At 51.1% G+C, this 20590-nt stretch overlaps 1 protein-coding gene across 3 annotated transcripts in view; it reads left to right on the forward strand.

Annotated features, from left to right (window-relative positions):
* KCTD16 (potassium channel tetramerization domain containing 16) overlaps window positions 1-6268 on the forward strand; it is a 56395-nt gene extending 50127 nt beyond the window's left edge. For all 3 annotated transcript variants that reach the window (XM_064161685.1, XM_064161687.1, XM_064161686.1), the window contains one exon: window positions 5253-6268. In XM_064161685.1, coding sequence (XP_064017755.1) covers window positions 5253-5704 — 452 coding nt within the window. In that variant the 3' untranslated portion in view covers window positions 5705-6268. The remainder of the gene's footprint in view (window positions 1-5252) is intronic.
* The last annotated feature ends 14322 nt before the right edge of the window (window positions 6269-20590 follow it).

The raw sequence follows: 20590 nt of genomic DNA on the forward strand, positions 1-20590 counted from the left end.
CAGGTGCCCATTGCTGGCTCATGTCCAGCTTCTCACCCACCAGCACCTCCAAATCATAGACAGAGAGCCCACGGGAGAACAGTTCTGATTTTTCACACACGTTCAGAACACTTCAATGAAAGTAACTTCAAAACAGAACATGTAAATTAGTGGAATGGGCTGGAAGGAGCCAGGTATCTGCAGGGAGCAGCTCAGAGCAGCACCCAGGAGGGTATAAAATGGTTTTAGCTCCCCTATTGTGCCTGGCAGCAGCCAGTGTCTCCACCACCTCCCTTCCTGCCCCTTCACTGCTGCCTCTGAGCCCAGTTCAAACCAGTAACGTTGCTGTCAAGTCCTCCTCTGGTTTTGTCTGCTTGCTCAAATTTTGCTGCAGATGCTTGACTCTAAATGCAAAGAGACCCAGGGCATGTCCATCCCACTGCCAGTGCTGATCCCAGAGCCATCTCTCCACCTGGCATCTGTCACTGCTCCTCAGCTTTACCTTGGTGATTTTATTGAGACAGGAGCACTTTCTGCTGATGAATTCAGCTTGATTCCCAAGGCAGGATGTATTTATTCAAACACCAATTAGACCTTGGTCTCTCATCAATCACTACACCTCTAATTCATGCATGGATGCAAGCCCCATCTGAGGGCTGTGCATGGCTGAGTGATCCCAATCATGTTGTCACTCTCCCAGCATCACTTTAGCTCAGGCCTGCAGACAAGCAGGCTTTTGTTGGCTGTGTGTGATATTTCTAAATGCTCCAACACTTCTTTTACTTTGGGCCTTGGAAGGACACTTGCTTCACAAAGCTGGAAACAAGGGTGAACATGGAGATGAGGTTGGAGCAGGGTGGGGGTTTGTCTCTTCTCCTGAGGAGCAAGTGAGAGCACAAAAGAAAATGGCCTCAAGTTGCACCAAAGGAGATTTAGGCTGGACACAAATAACAGTTTCATCCCCAAAAGGGTCATCAAGGCCTGGAACAGGCTGCCCAGGGCAGTGGTGGAATCCTCATCCCTAGGGCAGTTTCAAGCCATGGAGATGCGCTGAAGGACATAGTTTAGTGGTGACCTGGCAGTGCTGGGGGAATGGTTGAACTCAATGACTTTAAAGGTCTCTTCAAACCATAATGGTTCTCTAAGGTCATCAGCCCCAGAAGCATTCAGGTGATGGGATGGAGGTGATGGGGAGCTGGCCAAGGCGTGGCCATGGAGGCTGTCTGGTGGCAGGGTGGTGGCCACTCTGTTCCCATCTGCCATGGCAGTGTTCTTCACTTCTTCTCAAGTGGGAGTCAGTTGCTGCAGCTGGCCACAGCAGAGGAGATGAAGTGTGGAAGGAACAGCAAAACCTGAGGGCTGTGGAGAAAATCAAGTCATGGGGAAAAGGACAAGGAGAAGGAATGTGAAATAGGACTTCTGGCTGTTTATCACAGAATCACAGCATGTCAAGGGCTGGAAAGGACCTGGAGAGATCACCCAGTCCAACTCTCCTGCCAGAGCAGGATCACCTATAGCAGATCACACAAGAATGCACCCACGCAGGTCTTGAATATCTCCAGAGAGGGAGACTTCACAATGCCCCTGGGCAGCCTGTTCCAGTCTTCTGTCACCCTCACAGTGAAAACCAAAATTCCTCCTCATGTTTAAACGAAAACTGCCTGTGCTTCAGCTACCACCAGTGCCCCTTGTCCTGTCACCAGGCGTCCCTACCTTAGCTCTACAACATCCAACTTCTGTCCTAGCTGAGATGGCCTTGGCTGGGGCTAGGGTCTCTGTGCCATTTCTCACAATAACACCTCTTCTTGCCTTTGGTTTGAGGGTCCTGTGCTAATTTGGTTTCCCATCATAACTTCTCCCTGGTGTTCTGCACACCACAGATTCCTCCTCACAGGGATTTCCCATTCCCTTGGAATGCATTTGTTGGGAAAGTGGGAGAGGGGAAGAGAAAATCTGCCTAGCTGATGGTTTGTGTGTCAATTATACATCAGAGGCTTTGCTGCTCCTTCAGAAGCTTCTAATAATAATAATTATAATTAGGGCACTGGGAGAGAAATGTGCTGAGATCAGGGAGGAAAGCAGGAAAGCCAGGCCAGAATTAATTAGCCCCTTTTATCTAAGAATCTCAAAGCATTTAGACATTAATTAATGAATTCTGTGGTTACATTAGCCTGATGTTGAGTTGCTGCTGGAATGGGGGACACATGTTGAGGCTCAGCACCTCTCTGTGCTCAGCCATAGGTCCTGTGTGGGTTGAGGCTGCTGCAAATGCTTCACTCTCACTGTGAAACACAGAGAAATACCTTCCCCCCCACCACCCCATCACTCAGTCTGTTACCCTGAGAGCACCCAACACTGGCACGAGGAGTCCTGTGGCCCATGTAGCAGTGGGACTGAGTAGATTTATGCTGCTGAGGACTGTGCAACTCATAGAATGGTTTGGGTTGGAAGGGACCTTAAAGCTCACCCAGTTTATTCACCATGGAAGCCATCAGCTTTTGGTGCACAGGGGTCATGCCATTTGTGGGCTCATGGGGCTTTGAAGTGGGCTACAAGAAAGGTGGGGAAGGACTTTTTACAAGGGTCTGTAGAGTTAGAATGATGTATCTATCAAAAAGAAACATCTTCTTCTTCCATGCTTTGCAGAGAGCAGCAGATGCTCAGGTTGCAGACAGGAGCTGGTTGGCTTTTCACTGTCCCTGCTGCTGCAGGAGCTGCTGGGGCAGGCACTCACTTTCCCAGGGCACTGGTTTGAAAGTGGAGCAGGGTAGGTTTAGGTTGGACATTCGTAGGAGGTACTTCACAATGAGGGTGGTGAAACACTGAGAGAGGTTGCCCAGGGATGTGGTGGAGGCCTTGTCCCTGGAGACATTCCAGGTGAGACTTGATGTAGCCCTGGGCAGCCTACTCTAGTTAGAGTTGCCTCTGCTGACTGCAGTGGGGTTTAAAAAGGTGACCTTTGAGAGTGCCTTCCAATCTGGTGCAATCTGTGAGTCTGAATTTGGAGACCTCTTCCCACCCGCTGCAGCTATGCCCAGCACACTGGGAGCACCCAGTGCTGGATCCCAGTTCTCCTGCCAGCCTCGCTTCCAGTCCAGCTCTCTGAACCTCTCTAAAGCCGAGCAGCTGTTACCAGCACCCAAATCTCACCTGCTTTTTGCAGTTCTGCCTCAGCAATAGATGAACTTCTGCCTCCCAGCTCACTCCGTGCCCAGTGTTGGGGAATATTTATTAAGTGAAATTAGCATCTATTAGGTCCTAATTAGCTTACAAAAGGCTTGTTTTGTGGTAATGAAGTATGTACTCTAGATGTGCCTGATGACAGCTAGTGGTTCCCTGTGCCCATGCAGCCATCCCTGACCAGGGTCTGACCGCTCCATGGAGGGCACAAGGAGCTGGATCCCTTCATCTTCCCCACAGGGGTGAGGAGGGCTCCATAAGCTGAGTGTGGGCTGAGCATGAGGTCAGGTTTGCAAAGTTGTGTTAGGTGATGGCAGCAATGGCCCTGGGCACCTCAGTGTCTGTTTTGGTGTCTGATGATATTTTGTATCTGAGGAGGTTTGGTGTTTGGTGTCTGATGGTGTTCAGTGCCTGATATTTGGTGTCCAGGCTGTTTGGGTGTTTGGGGCGCATGTTGGAGTTGTGTTGCTTGGCTGGACAAGCTCAGCCCTTTGGTATGGGTGCCAAGGGCTGTCCCTCTGCTATGGGATGTGGAGGGGCTTTAGCTGAATGTCCCTGGGAATTTGCTTAGAAACTGTTAGGGAGGCACCAAAACCTGCCACCCTCAGAGCAGAGGAGGGATGGAGGAGGAGGCTGCACAGCACACTGATAGGAACTGATCTAGGCAGGAACCTTCTCCCTCCCAGCCCATTTTTCACTGTTTGTAATGTAAGTTGTGGTGGGGAAGCAGCAGAGGTAGTGGGAGCAGATGAGCACCCCCAGTGCTGCTCACCAGGGGAGTCTGGGCACCAGTGGTGGCAAACACAGTGTGAAAGAGCTGCTGGCAGTACTGGGTCTTGCCAGCATTCGCTGTCCTCCTTAAATGCACAGAACCAGCAGGGGAGGGGGTCTCATCTGCAGGCCAGAAGAGAAGGAATCACCCCAGAGAGTGCAGAAGAAACAAGGCATGGAAGAGCCAGAGCTGCCCTGATGCCTGCCAGAACATTCCCATCTCTGACCAGACTCTTCCTCATCCCCATTCCTTGCTCTGAGCAAACTGTTTCCCCTCCCTGTACTGCTGCCAGAAATGTCAGGGTTCCATCCTGGCTCCAGCTCCCTGGTTCCTTGCCCTGGGTCAGAGCAGGGACTCTGTAGCTGGTCCAAAGCTGCAAAGCTAAATTAGACATTTCTTGCTCTGGATAATGTTCCCAATCTGCCTGAGCTGGCAAAGAGAATTATGCTTTAGTGGGAAGATGGATGCCTCCAAATGACATTTAAATCCATGATTATGGCAGTGGTTTGGGCAGGGAACAGTTGCTTCTGGTGCCAGCTCTTCCACTTCTCACGGGTTGCTGCCTCTGGGCAGGGCTCCAGCTGAAACACAAAGAATCCAACCACACACTGCATGAGTCAGGAAATCAATTCAGTAACTCAGGGGCCCTCATCTCCAGTGGGGAAGGCAGACGAAGGATCATGTTCCCCAAAAGCCTCTGTTTTCAGCATGGCCAAATCCTCATGTGTGGTGAAACCTTGTTGCTGTGAGGGTGCTGATGCCCTGCAGCAGGCTTCTCAGAGAGGTTCATGGATTCACGGGTTGAATGGTTGTTTAGGTTGGACAGGAGGAACAACTTCTGCCCCAAAAGGGTTGTTGATGCCTTGCCCAGGCTTCCCGGGGCAGGGGTGTAATCCCCATCCCTGGAGGGGTTCCAAAGCCGTAGAGATGTGGTGCTGAAGGACATGGTTTGTTGGTGACCTGGCAGTGCTGGGGCAATGACTGGACTGGATGATCTTAGAGTTCTTCTCCAATCTAAACTGTTCCACATGTCTTTGATTTTTCTGAGCCATGAGAGCAGTGTTCTCTGAACACTGTCTCACCATGAGGAACATCTTGTTGTGTTATGCTCAGCTTCATGCCCTGGGGAAGAGTGGCTCCTAGGGCCGTGCTCCTGCAGCTCCCAGCTTGGTGTCGCACACGGTGCGATGGCTGCTGCGTTCCTGCCTGCTCCCCCGAGTCTCTCAGGCAGCAGCAAGCCCCAGGGGGTGAGCAGTGCTTCGGGGTGCTGGTGGGGGCTCAGAGCTGTGGGTAACCCTGGGGTGCTGTGTTCCTCTTGCAGGTGAACCCTCCCGATGGTCCTCCTCTCACTGCGACTGCTGCTGCAAGAACGGCAAAGGTGACAAGGAGGGGGAGAGTGGCACCTCCTGCAACGAGCTGTCCACCTCCAGCTGCGACAGCCAGTCTGAGGCCAGCTCCCCCCAGGAGACTGTCATCTGTGGTCCTGTCACCCGCCAGCCCAACATCCAGACTCTGGACCGCCCGGCCAAGAAGGGCCCAGTGCAGCTGCTGCAGCAGTCAGAGATCCGCAGGAAGAGCGACCTGCTGCGGACTCTCACCTCTGGCTCCAGGGAGTCCAACTCCAGCAAGAAAAAAGCCGTGAAGGAGAAGCTCTCCATTGAGGAGGAGCTAGAAAAATGTATCCAGGATTTCCTCAAAATCAAAATCCCAGACAGGTTTCCAGAGAGGAAGCATCCCTGGCAATCCGAACTGCTGCGGAAGTACCACCTATAGGCTCGGGGTGGGCAGAGCAGATGACCTTCCTGCCCTGAGAGAAAGATCCTAAGGGAAGCGCCAATAATTCCCCCAAATCATTGTTTGTTAGGTCACAAAGCCAGACCAGGCCCATCTCTGTCGTGCTGCCTACTTCACCTCCACATTTCTAGCTGTAGAGTAAGGACCTTCTTTCCCCGCGGCGGAAGCACAATGACAAACGCTTCTCGTTGTCAGCTCCAAGTCTTACACAAGCTCAGTGCCTTAAGGGCACAACCAGAGCTGTTCACGTCCGGCTGCTGCTGCTGCTGCTGCTGCTGGGACCATGAGCTGGCAGTGGCCTGGGCTTGGTGGCCTCCATGCCTTCTGCCTTCTCATTCACAGATTGCGTCAGGTTGGAAGGGACCACCCGAGGTCATCTTGTCCAACCGCCCTGGGAGGGACGTGCAGGGCTGCAAGGGCCAGGCTGTGGCGTGGCAGTGACCCTGCAGCAGGTGTAGATCTCTGTGTGCATATATATATGTGTGTATATATCTGAGTGTATATATATGTGTATATATATAGCAATAGAGACTGCTGGCAGAGCTTCTGCCTCTCTCCTGACTGCACTTTCTCAGAAAAGAGCATTTTTTTAGCAGTCTGTGGATGTTCTGTTTCTTCTTCAGGTCTCTGAGGGTTGAACAGCAGAAAACCCAAACCCAGCTCACTGTCTCACCCTCCCCTGACTCTCCTTCTCTCTCTTCCCCCCTTCCATTTCCTCTAAATCATCTGAGTGGGGCTGCACTGCCAGCAGCAGAAGCTCCTTTTGATGATCTTCTCCCCTCTGTGTCCTCCTTATGCCTCATGTTGTGTTTCTCAAGGCTTTCTGGTGCCAGTGGGTTAAACACATGATGATCCCAGTTGGAAAGCTGTAGGAATTTGTTTGGAGATGAGGAACAATTTCTTTGCTGTGAGAGGGGTCAGGCTTTGGAACAGGCTGCCCAGGGAGGTGGTGGAGTCACCACCCCTGGAGGTGTACAAGAAACATGTGGACAAGGCACCTGGGGACATGGTTTAGTGGCCGTGGTGGTGTTGGGTTGATGGTCAGACTGGATGATCTTAGAGGCCTTTTCCAACCCAGACAATTCTGTACATTCTTCCAAGGTGGAGCATGGTGGCAGCAAAATGGCTGTGCTGGTGAAGGTGGTGATGGTTGATGTCTGCAGGCCTGCCAGGTGTGTTTGACCTCAGCAGGGTGAGCAGGACCTGGTTCCTGTCTGTGACGTAAGCAAACACATGTCCCAGCTGACAAGCCCCATTTGGTGCTTTGACTGGTGAGGGATCAATTACTAGAGGAGGGGGGCAGAGTTTCAGGAGGAAATGCAGACCCTAGAAGGAAATACTCACGTCCCCTCCTTCAGGTGCCCATCTCAGTGTTGGTCCTCTCTGCTGCCAGTGCCAGGCCGTCAGCCAGCAAAGTGTGCCATGGTCCCATGTTGGGAAAGGCTGATTGATCCTACCTGGATCAGAGTAAGGGTCCCACAGCCTCCAAAGACATGGAAGGTCAGGGAAGGGGGACAAGTTTGTCTTGTGAGGTGCAGCATGATGGCACATCTGGGGAATGCACAAGCCCAGTCGCAAGGACCAGAGAGTGCCCAGAAGCAAGTGCTGGCAGGTGGGCCCAGGGCAGGTGAGCCATGGAGGGTAAAGGGAACATGAGCTGCCCCAGGTGACCTATTTTGGCCAGTGCTGGGAACAAAGCACCAGGACAATTAAAGTGTTCATTTTCTAAAAGCACAAGAAGAAAGAGATTTATTATATATATATATATATATATATATATATATATATATATATAAGACAAAATATGTCAGTGGCAGTGTCCTTTGACCAAAGCCCTTTGATTCTGACCCATTTAGCATCTTGCAGGTGCCAGGGCTTCCCTCCTCTTACATTTCAGAGTGTCCCATGGGGGACAATGCCCAGCATGCTCAGATTATGTCTGCTTATCCTCATCTAGTTTCAACAAGGTGGTGTCTTTGTGCTTCCAGGGCTCCACACACCTGGCTGGGACATCTCTGTCTGGCCAGAAGGACCATGAGGTTTGCAGGAGCCCATAGGGTTCATGTCCGCTGCTCAGCCGCAGGCACTATGCAGTGGTTCCTGGGGAGGATCCAAGTTCTACCAGCAAAAAGAGAAGCAATAATGGTCCAGAGTGACCCATAACCATGAGCTGACTGTAGAGAGAGGGGAAACCCTCCCAGCAATACATCTGCCAGCCTCTAGAGAACAGGACTTGGATGTGGCAGCTCAGCATCATCTCTGCTGAGGTTCCACAGTGAGAGCAGAGCTGTATCTCACAGTGAAATGCAGCAGTGGCAATGCAGGGTGAGGACTGGGGAACAGAGGCTCTGGTCTGGGAAGTGCTGGGCTCAGTGAGGAGCCTCAGCACTTCCAGGGATCAGGCTCTAGGAGTCATTCAGCTCCTGAGACACTGGCCCACAGTGGAGCTCAGGCATGATGGTTGTGCAGCTCCCCACTTACCCGCTGAAGGGGCACATGGCCAGGTGGAGCCCAAAGTGTTGTGCAAGGTTTGGCTCCTCTTAGCTGATCCTTGGTTAGTTTCTAACACTTTTCTTTTCCTATCTCACATTTCCTGCATCCTTTCCCTCTGGCCCAGCACCAAGCAAATGGGACTGGGGGCAGACAGGGTTTTTCCTTGGGGTTTCCAGTTTGGGTTTGCAGTTTGGGGTGGATCAGCTCTTCTCCTGGGCTGCAGATCTTGTCCTTCCCAGCACATAGATCTCTCCCTGCCTCTTTTTAATATCCCAGACATTTGGGCTCTCAAATGCATGTGCTAGGGTGGGAGAAGAGGCCCTGAGAGAGAGTGTGTGTGTGTGTGTGGTGTTCCCAAGCTGCTGTTCAGGGTGCACAGGACTGCTCCATGATTAATAACTGTAGAAAAAAAAAACAGACCAAATGAAACACGCCCGAATGGGCTTGATTTATGTGGCCTTCACACCTTCAGTTTGAGCTGAAATGGTTATTACTCTCCAGAGCTACTGAAATAAAGGTCTTAAACTTCAGCACTCAGAGGCAGACCCAACGTGATGTGGGCTGAGAGGGTGGAGCAGGGCAGAGCTGGTGCTAGCAGGCGGGTCTGCTCCAGCTCTGTGTGGCAAGGGTTTTGCAGGTGGTTTGGTATCAAGGAGGGTTGCTTTGGGGCTCTTGGCTGACTGGCAGGTTGGAGGTGGAGCAGAGTTTGCTGTAGAGGAGTCCTGGGCAATGGTAGGGAACCATGCACCTGATGGGTTAACCAAAATGCTGGACCCATCACTGCTGCTCAGTGGTCTCCTTCTGTCCCTCTTTGTCTCACTGCTTTTCTCTGTACCACCATGGCCACTAAAGAGCCATGCTTTGGGGACTTTGGTTTGCCATCATCAGGTGGCTACAGAGCCACTAAGGGCAGAGGACCCAATGCAAGCTCTGCTGCTGAGGCTGGGTGAGCAGAGAAAGAAGCATGATGTGACAATGTGGAGACCTATGACTGGGTAAAGACAGGAGCAGAGTGGTTAAGAGCTCTGCTCCACCACGGCAGCACCCTCGTAATGGTGGTGTCCACCCTGCCCAGGTGGTTTTTTTTCATATCACAGCAGGGTGATGTGTTAGCTCCAGGAGACCTCTGCCCCAAAATGATGTTGTATTCATGTACAGACCCACATAGACATACAGACATTGACCTACACAGATGTGTAGCTAGATAGACACGTGCACCTTGGGATGAGGAACACATCCTTCTGCCCCTTGGCAAGGCCATTCTCCCCACCAGAAGGAGCAGGAGAAGTTCTTTCAACAGACGAGTTTCCAGGCCTTTGCTACTCACCCAAACACCCACAGGCATCTGAGCAGGACTCAGAGCATTGTGAGGAGGCAAAGGAAGAACATGAGTTCACACAGACCCCTGAGGACCAAAATATTTTAGTTTTCTTCCCTAAATCATCTTCTCACACCACAGAGGAGCTTCACAGCACTCTGGAGAGCGTGTTTTGGGGGGTTAAATGTAGGGTTCGAGCCCATGTGTTAGCTTCATTGGCAAAGCTGTGGACTGAAGGAGAAAATAAGGTTGATCTTTATTGACAATGACCATAACATAACCAAGACCTTCAGCCATAACTCACACTGCTCTCCTAGCCCCAGAAAGGCTGGAGAAGACTTTCCACCTTCTTAGTTTTGTGAGCCCGTGTATTAATTTCATTTCAAAGCTGTGAGCTGAAGGATTAATTGAGGTTGATCTTTATTGGCAATGATCATGACGTAACCAATGCCTTCAGCCATATCTCATGCTGGTCTCCTAGCCTCAGAAAGGCTGAGGAAGACTTTCCAGCCTCCTCCCCTGTCCTGAAGCCTTTTCCACTGCTGTGTGGACTTGACTTTCCAAGTACTTTATGTGTAAGGCCCCATGTGGATCATGGTACAAAATAATTGTCCAGTCTTATGGATAGTTTATACCCCAGTGGGGTTTTGTAGATTAATAGCAGAAGAAGAACAACAACAAAAAAGCACATTTAAATGATTTCTATTAGAAAAGACATTCTTTATTTTTCTTGGCATCAGTATCACTTGAAAAAAAATCAGTTTCTAAGTAAGATAGTAGAGATTTTAAACTATAGCAATGGCAGAGCACACAGGAGAGACTGAGGCTTCAATAGACACAGAGTTCCAAGGTGAGGCAGGAGGTCAGCTGGATGGGAATTGGTGGGATTCAATGTGGGGTGTCCTCCCTGATGTCTCTTCATGTGCCTCCTCTGCTTGTGCCAACCTGTCCCCAGGGAGTGGGCAAAGGGTGGTGAGGAGAGCATGGGCTGGTGGGGGGACCTAACTATAAGGATTGGGTGCATGAGCCAGTGATGGGACCTGACCCCAAGGATTGGATGTACGTGGCAATGAGGGGACCTGACCCCAAGGATTGGATGTATGTGGCAATGAGGGGACCTGACCCCAAGGACTGAGTGTGTGTGGCAATGAGGGGACCTGACCCCAAGGATTGAGTGTATGTGGCAATGAGGGGACCTGACCCCAAGGACTGAGTGTATGTGGCAATGAGGGGACCTGACCCCAAGGATTGGATGTACGTGGCAATGAGGGGATCTGACCCCAAGGATTGAGTGTATGTGGCAATGAGGGGACCTGACCCCAAGGACTGAGTGTGTGTGGCAATGAGGGGACCTGACCCCAAGGACAGAGTGTACGTGGCAATTAGTGGACCTGACCCCAAGGATTGAGTGTATGTGGCAATGAGGGGACCTGACCCCAAGGACTGGATGCATGTGACAATAAAGGGACCTGACCCCAAGGACTGAGTGTGTGTGGCAATGAGGGGACCGGACCCCATCTCCATGTTTGCAGGACATGATCTAGCCTGGGTGGCAGTTTGGGTTGCTCAGACACCCCAGTGCTGCCAGTGCAATATTTTCCCAATCCAGACAGGATTTAGAGGTTGGGAGGGGGTTGGTGACTGTGTGACCTCCTGGGGGCCTTGCTGGTGGTACATTCTCTGACCTCATTCAAGCACTTGGTGGCTTTGCTGGGGCCAAGCTGGCCCCTTGCACATGGAGATGAAATGGCACCCCTGGAATTACCTCTCCACTTCCCAGCGTGGTTCACGTGTACATAAGTGTCCTGTCGAGTTGTTTACAGGTTATTTTGTGTGTTAACTGTGGAATAAACAAAAACACAACACAACAACAGCAACAACCAACAGCCAACAAGAGTTTTAACTTTGGATTTCAAGGAATTGAGTTGACTGGAAGGTGTTAACCAAAACAAACCAACCCAAGAGTGTGCTTCTTACAAGTACAGCCATCGTTGGTGATGGCCTCACACGAATGCATGTATCTCCGTGTTGTCAGTCCCCACCAGTGAGGTTCTTGGCAATATTCTGCAGTCTGTGAATAGCAAAATATGCATCAAAACTGTGACAATGACAATATAGCTGTTTCTGCTGTGGTATGTAAGAAAACAACAACAACAAAACAACACAAAACCAAGTAATAACACTCTAGCTTTTAGCCTGCTGTATTCCTCTGGGGCAAACAAACACCACCACATGAGATAGAGGCTAATGATGGAGGGACCTGAACATCTCTCCTGGGAAGAAAGGCTGAGAGGCCTGGGGTTGGTTAGTCTTGAGAAGAGAAGGCTGAGAGGGGACATTGCCAATGTCTATAGATATCTGAGGGGTGGGTATCAAGAAGCAGGAGCCAGATGCTTTTCAGTGGTGCCCAGTGATAGGACAGGGAACAGTGAGTACAGGCTTGAAGCCTGAAAGTTCCTTCTCAACATGAAGAGAAACTTCATTGCTGTGAGGGTTCTCGAGCCCTGGAGCAGGCTGCTTAGAGAGATTGTGAAGTCTCCCTCTCGTTCCTGTGTGGCCTGCCCTAGGTGATCCTGCTTTGGCAGGAATGATTTGCTAGATGATCTCTGCAGGTCCCTTCCAACCCCTACCACTCAATCATCATTTGTTCTTGGAAAGAACCCAGTGAGTCATGGCTGTGATCTCTGGGAGTTGCTTAGGTGGTGGCACCCACCAAGTAGCTGTGGTCCTACTGCTGAAAAAATGTCTCTGCACAGCTGCTTGGAGGTGGGAGGTGATGGGGTTGCCTTCTGCTCCGGGAGGAGATGGCTTCTTTTTGGGGATGACCATCAATGACAAGAGTCACACCACATTAATGCTGTCTATGTGTGGGTTGGGTGTTCCCACCAGGCTGGTGGCCAGTTCAGTTACAGTGCTGTGGCTGGTTTGTGTCCTGCACTGTGAGAGACAGACAAGAAGGACTTAGTTGGTGTCCTTCTACTGAATGGAGTCCAATGGAGGCTCCAAAGATGCTGAGAGGCCTGGAGCATCTCTGTGAGAAGAAACAGCTGAGACCTCGGGGCTTTTTGGCCTGGGGAAGAGCAGCCTGAGAGGGGATCTGCTCAATGCTCAGCAAGAGCTAAAGGACCTGTGGGGGGCAAGAGAATGGGGACCATCTCTTGTCAGTGGTGCCCTGGGACAGGGCAAGGGGCAGTGGGCACAAACTGGAACCCAAGAGGTTCCATCTGACCAGGACAATAAACTTGTTTGATGTGAGGTTGTTGGAGCTCTGGAGCAGGCTGCTCAGAGAGGTTGTGGAGTTGTCTTCTCTTTACAGCTCCCAATCCCCCCGGCCATTGTGATGCTGGGTAAGCTGCTGTGGGTGCCCCTGATTGAGCAGGGAGGCTGGGCTGGATGATCTCCAGAGGTGCCTTCCACCCCCACCATGCTGGGCTTCAGTGATCTATCATGCACATAAACACAAAGACAGATATAGCTGTGCTCTCTTGCCGACTGTGATGCAGCCCTGGATCATGTTACCAGTTCCTAGCAAACTGGGATTCTTCTCTCTGGAAAGTGGTGTGGTTTTCCCTCATTTATTTCTGGGTTGGGCTGATAAAGACAGGTCAGTGGTCACAGGGTGAGGTTCTTCTCCCTCCCTTTCTTGGACAGAGATTTTCTGAAGCTGTTTTTTGAGCACTGTCACCAACAGCAATACTTTTGGAAAAGCCATCATCACATCAGGGGTCACCTGCCAGAGTACTTCCACCAATACCTTCAAATCCTTCTGTCCTCTCTCATTTTGAAGAGTCCTTGATGAGGGGTGGCTTCACTGCACCCAATGGCTGAATCATGAGTGGAGAAGGTGCAAGAGGGACAGGCAGGAGATCTCTGCACTTGGAGAGTCAGGCAGCTGTGGCCTTTCTGGGTGCTGGTCCATACACCATCCATTCTGGACAGGTCCCAGGGTCACAAATGGTGCCCAGCTCTGAAGCTTTATGTTCCTCCAGTAGCTGCTGCAAAAATACAGAGAGAGAAAGGCAGCTAGGGTGGGAGGAAGCCACCTGCCACCCTCTCCCCCAGCAGAGCTGCTGTTGGAATGACAGATGCATCATTTGGGTTTGTCATCAGATCTTCTTCCCTTCTGCATTGCTCTTGAGAGTATCCAGGGCTTGGCATGGCCACTCTGGGTGGCACTGCTCCCACCAACACAACTCCAGTCTGGAAGCTGGAGCTGAAAGAACCAGGAAACCAGGGGACTGCTCTCTGGTGGGGCTGAGGCTCCCGGGATGATCTTGGTTACTATTATTTTTTCACCTGTGGGACTCAGCTGCTCCTCAGGAGAAATCCTTTCCACCAGGCTCTTCCTGGGAGAAGGTGAAAGATCCCAACTCTGCAGAGCTCCCCCCATATGGTGCTTCTTCAGGGCAGGATCTGGACGGCACAGTGTCTGCACAAGCATATGGAAGGCTAAGTGCTGCTGGAAGCTCCACCTCCTCAGATGGAGAGGCAGGATGCAGTCACAGCCTGCTGCCCTGGCTCGCTCCAGCAGCCAGCAAACAGGCAGTGCTGGAAGGACCAGGAGCCAGATGATCACTCCATTCCCACCCCAGCAGATGACTCTGGAGAAGACATCTCAGCACCCGCAGGACCAGCAGTGGTGGCCCAGCTCCCTAAAGTGCCATCAGAACTCTTGGGTGAGCTCCTCTGACATTGACCACCCCTCGTCTGGAGCCAAGGAGATGATGGGGAGGAAGGGCAGGGGTGAGATGAGGAGGTGGTCTTGCTGCTGCTGGTGGTCTGCAGCCCTGTTTCCCTGCCAGCCTTCTCCTGGATTAAATTTGAAACCTGGAGTTTGTGGGCATCAGCATCGTCCTCTCCTGGGGCTGATCAGAAGTTAGTGGCACTGCAGCTCAGAGGGCAGTGATGAAGACCAGCTCACACCGTGGCGTCTTCACGCAGATGAAACCAGTGGCCATGCTGCTGTCCCCAGTCTGTTGTGAGACGTGGCAGAGGTCCTTTCCCATCCTACATTGCTGAAGGTGTTTGGTGCCAGAAGCAGGAACCACAAACAGCTGGACAGGGCTGGGTGCTAGGTCAGACTGGATGATCTTGGAGGTCTCTTCCAACCTGGTTGGTTGTATGACTCCAGATATCCAGGAGCTATTGCACTCCTGTGTGGATGAGAATCATTGAGGAATGATGGATTTGGACTTGAACACTTTACCTTTTTTTTAATTATTTTTTTTAATGACAATTTGAAATAAAGAGGAAAAAAAAGATTTTTTTAATCTTTTTTTTTTCCCCTTTCAATGTGAAACTGCATCTCTGCTTTTGTCCAGCCTGAACTGCAAGAAACGTTTCACTTCCAAGGGGGAAAAAAAGAAAATAATAATGACTCATTGCACTCTTGGTTTGCCTTTTGCTTTTTGTTTTGGATTTGATTTAGGTCAGTTTTGAAGGGAAGACTGAGAGCCTGTGGCAACAGCAGTTGAAAGCCTTCTCGTTCAGAGCAGCCTGGTGCCCATCTCCACGCATTTCAGGATCTTCTGCTTCTGCACATGTTGGTTTCCATCTGCTGGGGTTTAAGCAGAGTTTGGAGGAGTCACACCCCCTGCACTGAAGTGGCTCTTGGGCAGAACTTCATCTCATCTGGACCCCTGGGGAGTCCCAGGAGAAGACATCCTCTGTGACCCTCTCTCGAGCTTCTGGGAGGTGTAGTTAAATGTTTTGGGTTGTTTCTATTGCCTGGGCAGACAAATTGAAACTAAATGAAAGAACTGGTTTGAGGTTGAATCATTTAGTACAAATCATTTGCTCTCTTTGATAGCTCAGGAGACCATGAGCAGAGCAGTAGCAGTGTCCCTGCTCCTTCACTTCTTTGACTTCATTCAGTTCAGATAACACTTTGCTATCTCTTAGATGGTGTTGGGGTAGTTCTTGAGAAGCTGCTTTCCATGAACTTGGCCTGGATGGCCAAGTTAGGATGCCTGTAAGGGTGCTGAGGAGTTGGTGACCTTCCCTAGGCAGTGCTGATGTGCATGGAATGAGGGAGAGGTCCCTGATTCCAGGGAATGTCAGAAAAAACCTTGACCTGCCTTATGACTATGATGCAATTAAAGGAGCCCAGAGAGAGAAATATGCACATCTCCACACCCACAGTTCCTGTGCTTGGTGAGTGGTGGTCACTCTACCCTGTGAGCAGCACTAGACCACCTCTGAACCCATCCTGTGCCTAGAGGCATCTGTGTCCAAGCTGCTAAGGTGGTGGGAGGAATGTCCCTAACTCATCCTCTCTTCAAACCCTTGTCAGAGCAGAGGACACCTCTTCCCCACCTAACCCCCCAAAATGACCACTGTTCAAACACACCATGGAGGAGAAGGTCTGGGGTAGAGGGGCTGCTGGTTAGTACCTGCCTCACTCTCTCTTCTGGCTGATCTGGGCAAGTTCCATGTGATGTGATGGTCAGGTAGGGTGAGGTGTGACCATGCAGGTCACACATGGGCTGGCCAGAAATGGGAATAAATGATTATTGTACCCCAAAGCAGAGCAAATGAGGTGCTCAGAGCTTACTCAGCAGTCTCCAGTGGAGAAGGAAGATCCTTTCCACTGCTGGGCAGGACTCAGGTGGGACTAAAACAATTAGGAGACCTAGCACCTCCAGCCTGTGGAAAGAGCCTCTTCTTGCTGTGCCAAGGACAGGACAATGAGGAAACCACTGCAAGGAGCTGAGACAGTGAGGTTGTCTCAGGTGAGAGCAGAAGGCAGCAGGTAGGGTCACTTCTCACTCACTTTTGCCCTCCTATTGCTGCCGTGGGGACCCCAGGAGCTGGTCCTTGCCCCGGCTGGCACTGACCACCTTTGGGGGTGCTGCACAGTCTGTAGGGAGGGAGCCTGTAAATACAGCAGGTTAAAAGCTGCAAGTATCATCGATTCTGTGTTTATTGCAGAGGTTTCCCATGTTTTGTAGTATTGGTTTACTGAGAAATAAAAACCAGCCAAAGACAACAGCGGTGTTGGGTGCTCTGTGTCTGACCTAGCCCCAGCCACTCCGTGCGTGTGCTGGTAGGAAGGGGATGGGACCTGCCACAGGAGGAGCTGCACAACCTCCTACCCCAGCTTCACACCCTCCTGAGGACTTCAATGGGGGGGCTGGACACAGGGGAGCTATCTTTGGCTGTTGGTTAATGGTTAATCCTCTGGGTGTCAGTGACCGTGCTGGGACCAGTGCTGGGGCTGCTGAGCAGAGGCATCTCTCAGCTTAGATTATATTTTATGGTGGTTTTTAGCTGTCTGGTGGATGTGGACAGATGGGTAAACGCCATCCTGAGCTACCTGAGAGAAGATCCTACCCTACAGCTACCTGGGAGGAGACAAGTGAGGGTTACTCTCTTCCCCCAAGAAACAAGTGATAGGACAATGTAAAAACAGCCTCAAGTTGCACCAGGGGAGGTTTAGGTTAGACATGAAGAACAATTTCTGCCCCCAAAGGGTCAAGGCCTGGGCTGGGCTGCCCAAGGTGGTGGTGGAGTTCCTATGCTTGGAGGGGTTTCAAAGCCATGGAGATGTGGTGCTGAGGGACATGGTTTAGTGGTGTCCTGGCAGTGCTGGGGTAACAGTTGGACTTGATGATATTGAAGGTCTCTTCCACCCCAAACAATTCTGTGATTCTGTGGTTCTAGGAATCTATTACCTGGCCAGCCACAAGCCCGTGGAATAAATAATGATTAATGGGGTGGTGGCAGCTTTGTGTCCCCCAGAATGGGGTCTGCCATCCCTTCACTGACAGCAGGAGAGACTGGGTCCAACTGATCTCCTCCATCCACTGCATGGAATTCATTTCATAGATTCACAGAATGGTTTGGGTTGAATGGGACCTTAAAGAACATCCAGTTCCAACCTCCTGCCATGGGCAGGGACATCTTCAACTAGCCCAGGTTGATCAGTTCATCTGCTTCTGACACCATCACTCATTTCTCACCCCTCTCCTTCTTCCTTCTTTTTGAGCTGATAGAAAATGAAGATAAGCTTTGGGTGTGTGATGTCTGGGACGTGCTGATGGCAGCAGAGATGTCCTTGGCTGGACCTCTGAAGATAAATCCTCAGTTCTCTTCTTTCTGACCTAGTCACAGACATTAAGTCCCCATTTAAATTGGCTGCTGCTCCAGCACAGCCCTGTCCAGGACATCTGAGCTGGTGCAGGCTCTTGCAGGCATGCATGGAAAAGGCCATTTCTGCTTTGTCTGTGGTCTTGCCTGTGTTACTGGGAGCTGTTATTAAGCTACCCTAATTATTTTTTAAAATCCAATAAAGCCATCTAATCTGGGTAATTTTGCCATAATGGGAATAGCAGGCAGCTCAATGATATTGCCAGTGCTAAAATAAATGGTGCTGCTCTTGTAGCTGTGAGCTTTTGTTTTCATCCTTAGACCCAAAGAACAGCTTTTGATCTATTTCTGATTATTCACTGGGACCATTACATCTGACCCTCCTTTTCCACTGCCATAAAACATTCTGTCTCCTTGTGAGTGTGGTGAACAACCACAGAATTCCACTTGGGTTGCATTCTCCATGGTGGGTGAATGCACTCCTGGGGTACACTAAGAAGGGTGTGGCCAGCAGCTGGTCATGGGAGGTTCTTTTTCCCCTCTACTCTGCTTCACAGAAGACACACCTGGAGTACTGGGGGAAGTTCTTGGCTCCCCAGCTCAAGAGAGACAGGGAACTACTGGAGAGAGTCCAGTGAAGGTTCCAAAGATGTTGAGGGGTCTGGAGCATCTCTGTGAGGAGGAAAGGCTGAGAGCCCTGGGGCTGTTGAGCTTGGAGAAGAGAAGGCTCCAGAAAGACCTTCTAGTGACCTTTCAAGACTTAAAAGAGGAAGTAAGAAAGCTGGAAACAGCCTTTTGAGCAGAGACTGTTGTGACAGGACAAGGGATGATAGTTTGAAGCTAAAAGAGAGAGGTTCAGACTGGAGAGAAGGAAGAAATGTTTTCCACTGAGGGTGGGGAGAGCCTCACCCAGCTTGCTGAGGGAGGTGGGAGATGGCCATCCCTGGAACCAGTCCAGGTGAGGTTCTTTGTTGCTCTGAGCAACCTGCTCTAGTTGCAGATGTCCCTGCTGACTGCAGGGTGCTCTGGACTAGAGAGGTCCCTTCCTACCCAAAGCACCCTGTGATTCTGATGCTGGCCTTTGCCATGCCACACTAGGAGATAAAAGCCATGGCCAGGCCCCACATGCCCTGGTACCACCCTGAAAGGCAAGATCTCTACCTCACAGCTGCTGCCCCAGTCCATGGGCAGCTCCGTGAAGGGATGCAGGGCCCCAGGCTAGCCCCAGCACCCCCCAACTCCACCTGCACGGAGCTGTCTTGTGAGACCTGCGCAGCTCATGGTGCCCGGAGCCCTGTGCTGCCGCCTGAAGCGCTGGCGGGAGCGGAGCTGCTCCTGTGGCGGGCAGTGGCCAGGAGGTGCCCAGGCAAGCACGGCTCCGGAGAAGGGTACCTGCCGGTGGAGCACCTGGGTGAAATGACTCTTTGTTCACCAGTATGGTTAGATGGTCACAGTCCCACTTTACTTCCCTGTACAGTGAGTTACCTGCTTTCTTGCAAGAGGCATGCTCCACCAAGACTGGTTACATACAGAGGGTACAGGGTTACATGTGCAGCATGGACAGGGTAATTATACCATCACAATCTGAGGGTCAGCCTCTGGGGCTGGCTAACTGCCCACCTGCAACTGGCACTCCACCCCCTGCAGCTGCATGTGGGGGGAAGCTACGCAGTGCCTGGTATCTTAACTCCCAAGATGGACTCAAGGACGCTCCCAGCGTGGGTTGCTCATGTTTATCATTCTGTGTCCTCTGCTAGCCAGAATCTCTCCAACAGGTACCTATGGAGAGACAGTCACCTAGCTGGGTGCAGCGTGAGGAGCATGCCACTGGACACGGCCCCCTCGCATCTGCCGTCAGACCTTGCGTAACGCTTGGCTGTGGGGGCTGAGGGGCAGGAGCCAGCAGAAGATGCAGGCTGGACGCTTTATGCGGGTTTTACATCAGCCGAGCAGGGCCTGGCCTCCTGCTCTCCACATTTGGAATCTTCCCCCGTGAGACTGACGTGAAAAATATATAAAAAGGCTCTCCTGAAAGCAGAGGAGTGAGGTGTGGGGACGCTGCGATGACAGCAGCTATATAAGGAGGCAGCACAGAACCTCTGAGGGAGCGCAGCAAGCTTCTGCTGCTTCCCAAGCAGATCATCCTCTCGCCACCAAACGTCACTTCTAGAAGGCTTTTTTAGCCTGCTCTAATAGGTGCTGCTAAAGGTTCTTCTCTTTAGGGCTTCTCAAGAACAGAGGTGATTGATGCTGTCTTCAGAAGCAGGCAAAAACGGTGGGCACAGTGTCTGCCACTCTGAGGGATCACACAGCCCATGGACCAAAGCTGCTCTGCACCAAACTTCTCCTTCAAGCATTCAAAATTCCCCCAACAACGACTGGGTGTAAGTTGCAGCAAAAGAGGTTCTGCCTCAACACAAGGGGGAACTCCTTCACTGTGAGGGTCACAGAGCACTGGAACAGGCTCTCCAGAGAGGTTGTGGAGTCTCCTTCTCTGGGGACTTTCAAGGCCTGTCTGGATGTGTTCCTCTGTGATCTGTGTTAGGATTGTCCTGCTCTGGCAGGGGGGTTGGACTGGATGCTCTCCTTGGGTCCCTTCCAACCCCTAACATCCTGTAAGCCTGTGAACTCCTCCATGGACATGATCAAGGCCAGGTTGGATAAGGCCTTGAGTGACCTGTTCTAGTGGGAGGTGTCTCTGACTGTGCCAGGAGCTTGGAACTAGATGATCTTTGAGGTCCCTTCCAGCCTAAACCATTCTATGCTTCTAACTCAAGTTTAAACTTACCCTCTTCCTGAGAGCCCTTTAGGATCTGGAAAATCTGGGAAATCAATGAAAATCTGGGAAACCCATGAAAGCAAAAGCTGGGAAACCAGTGAACACTTGGGAAATCAATAAAAGCAAACTCTGGGAACCAAATGAAAACCTGGGAAATCAATAAAAACTTGGGAAATCAATAAAAGCA

This window comes from Pogoniulus pusillus, chromosome 22 (assembly GCF_015220805.1).
Source record: "Pogoniulus pusillus isolate bPogPus1 chromosome 22, bPogPus1.pri, whole genome shotgun sequence".
Taxonomy (NCBI): domain Eukaryota; kingdom Metazoa; phylum Chordata; class Aves; order Piciformes; family Lybiidae; genus Pogoniulus; species Pogoniulus pusillus.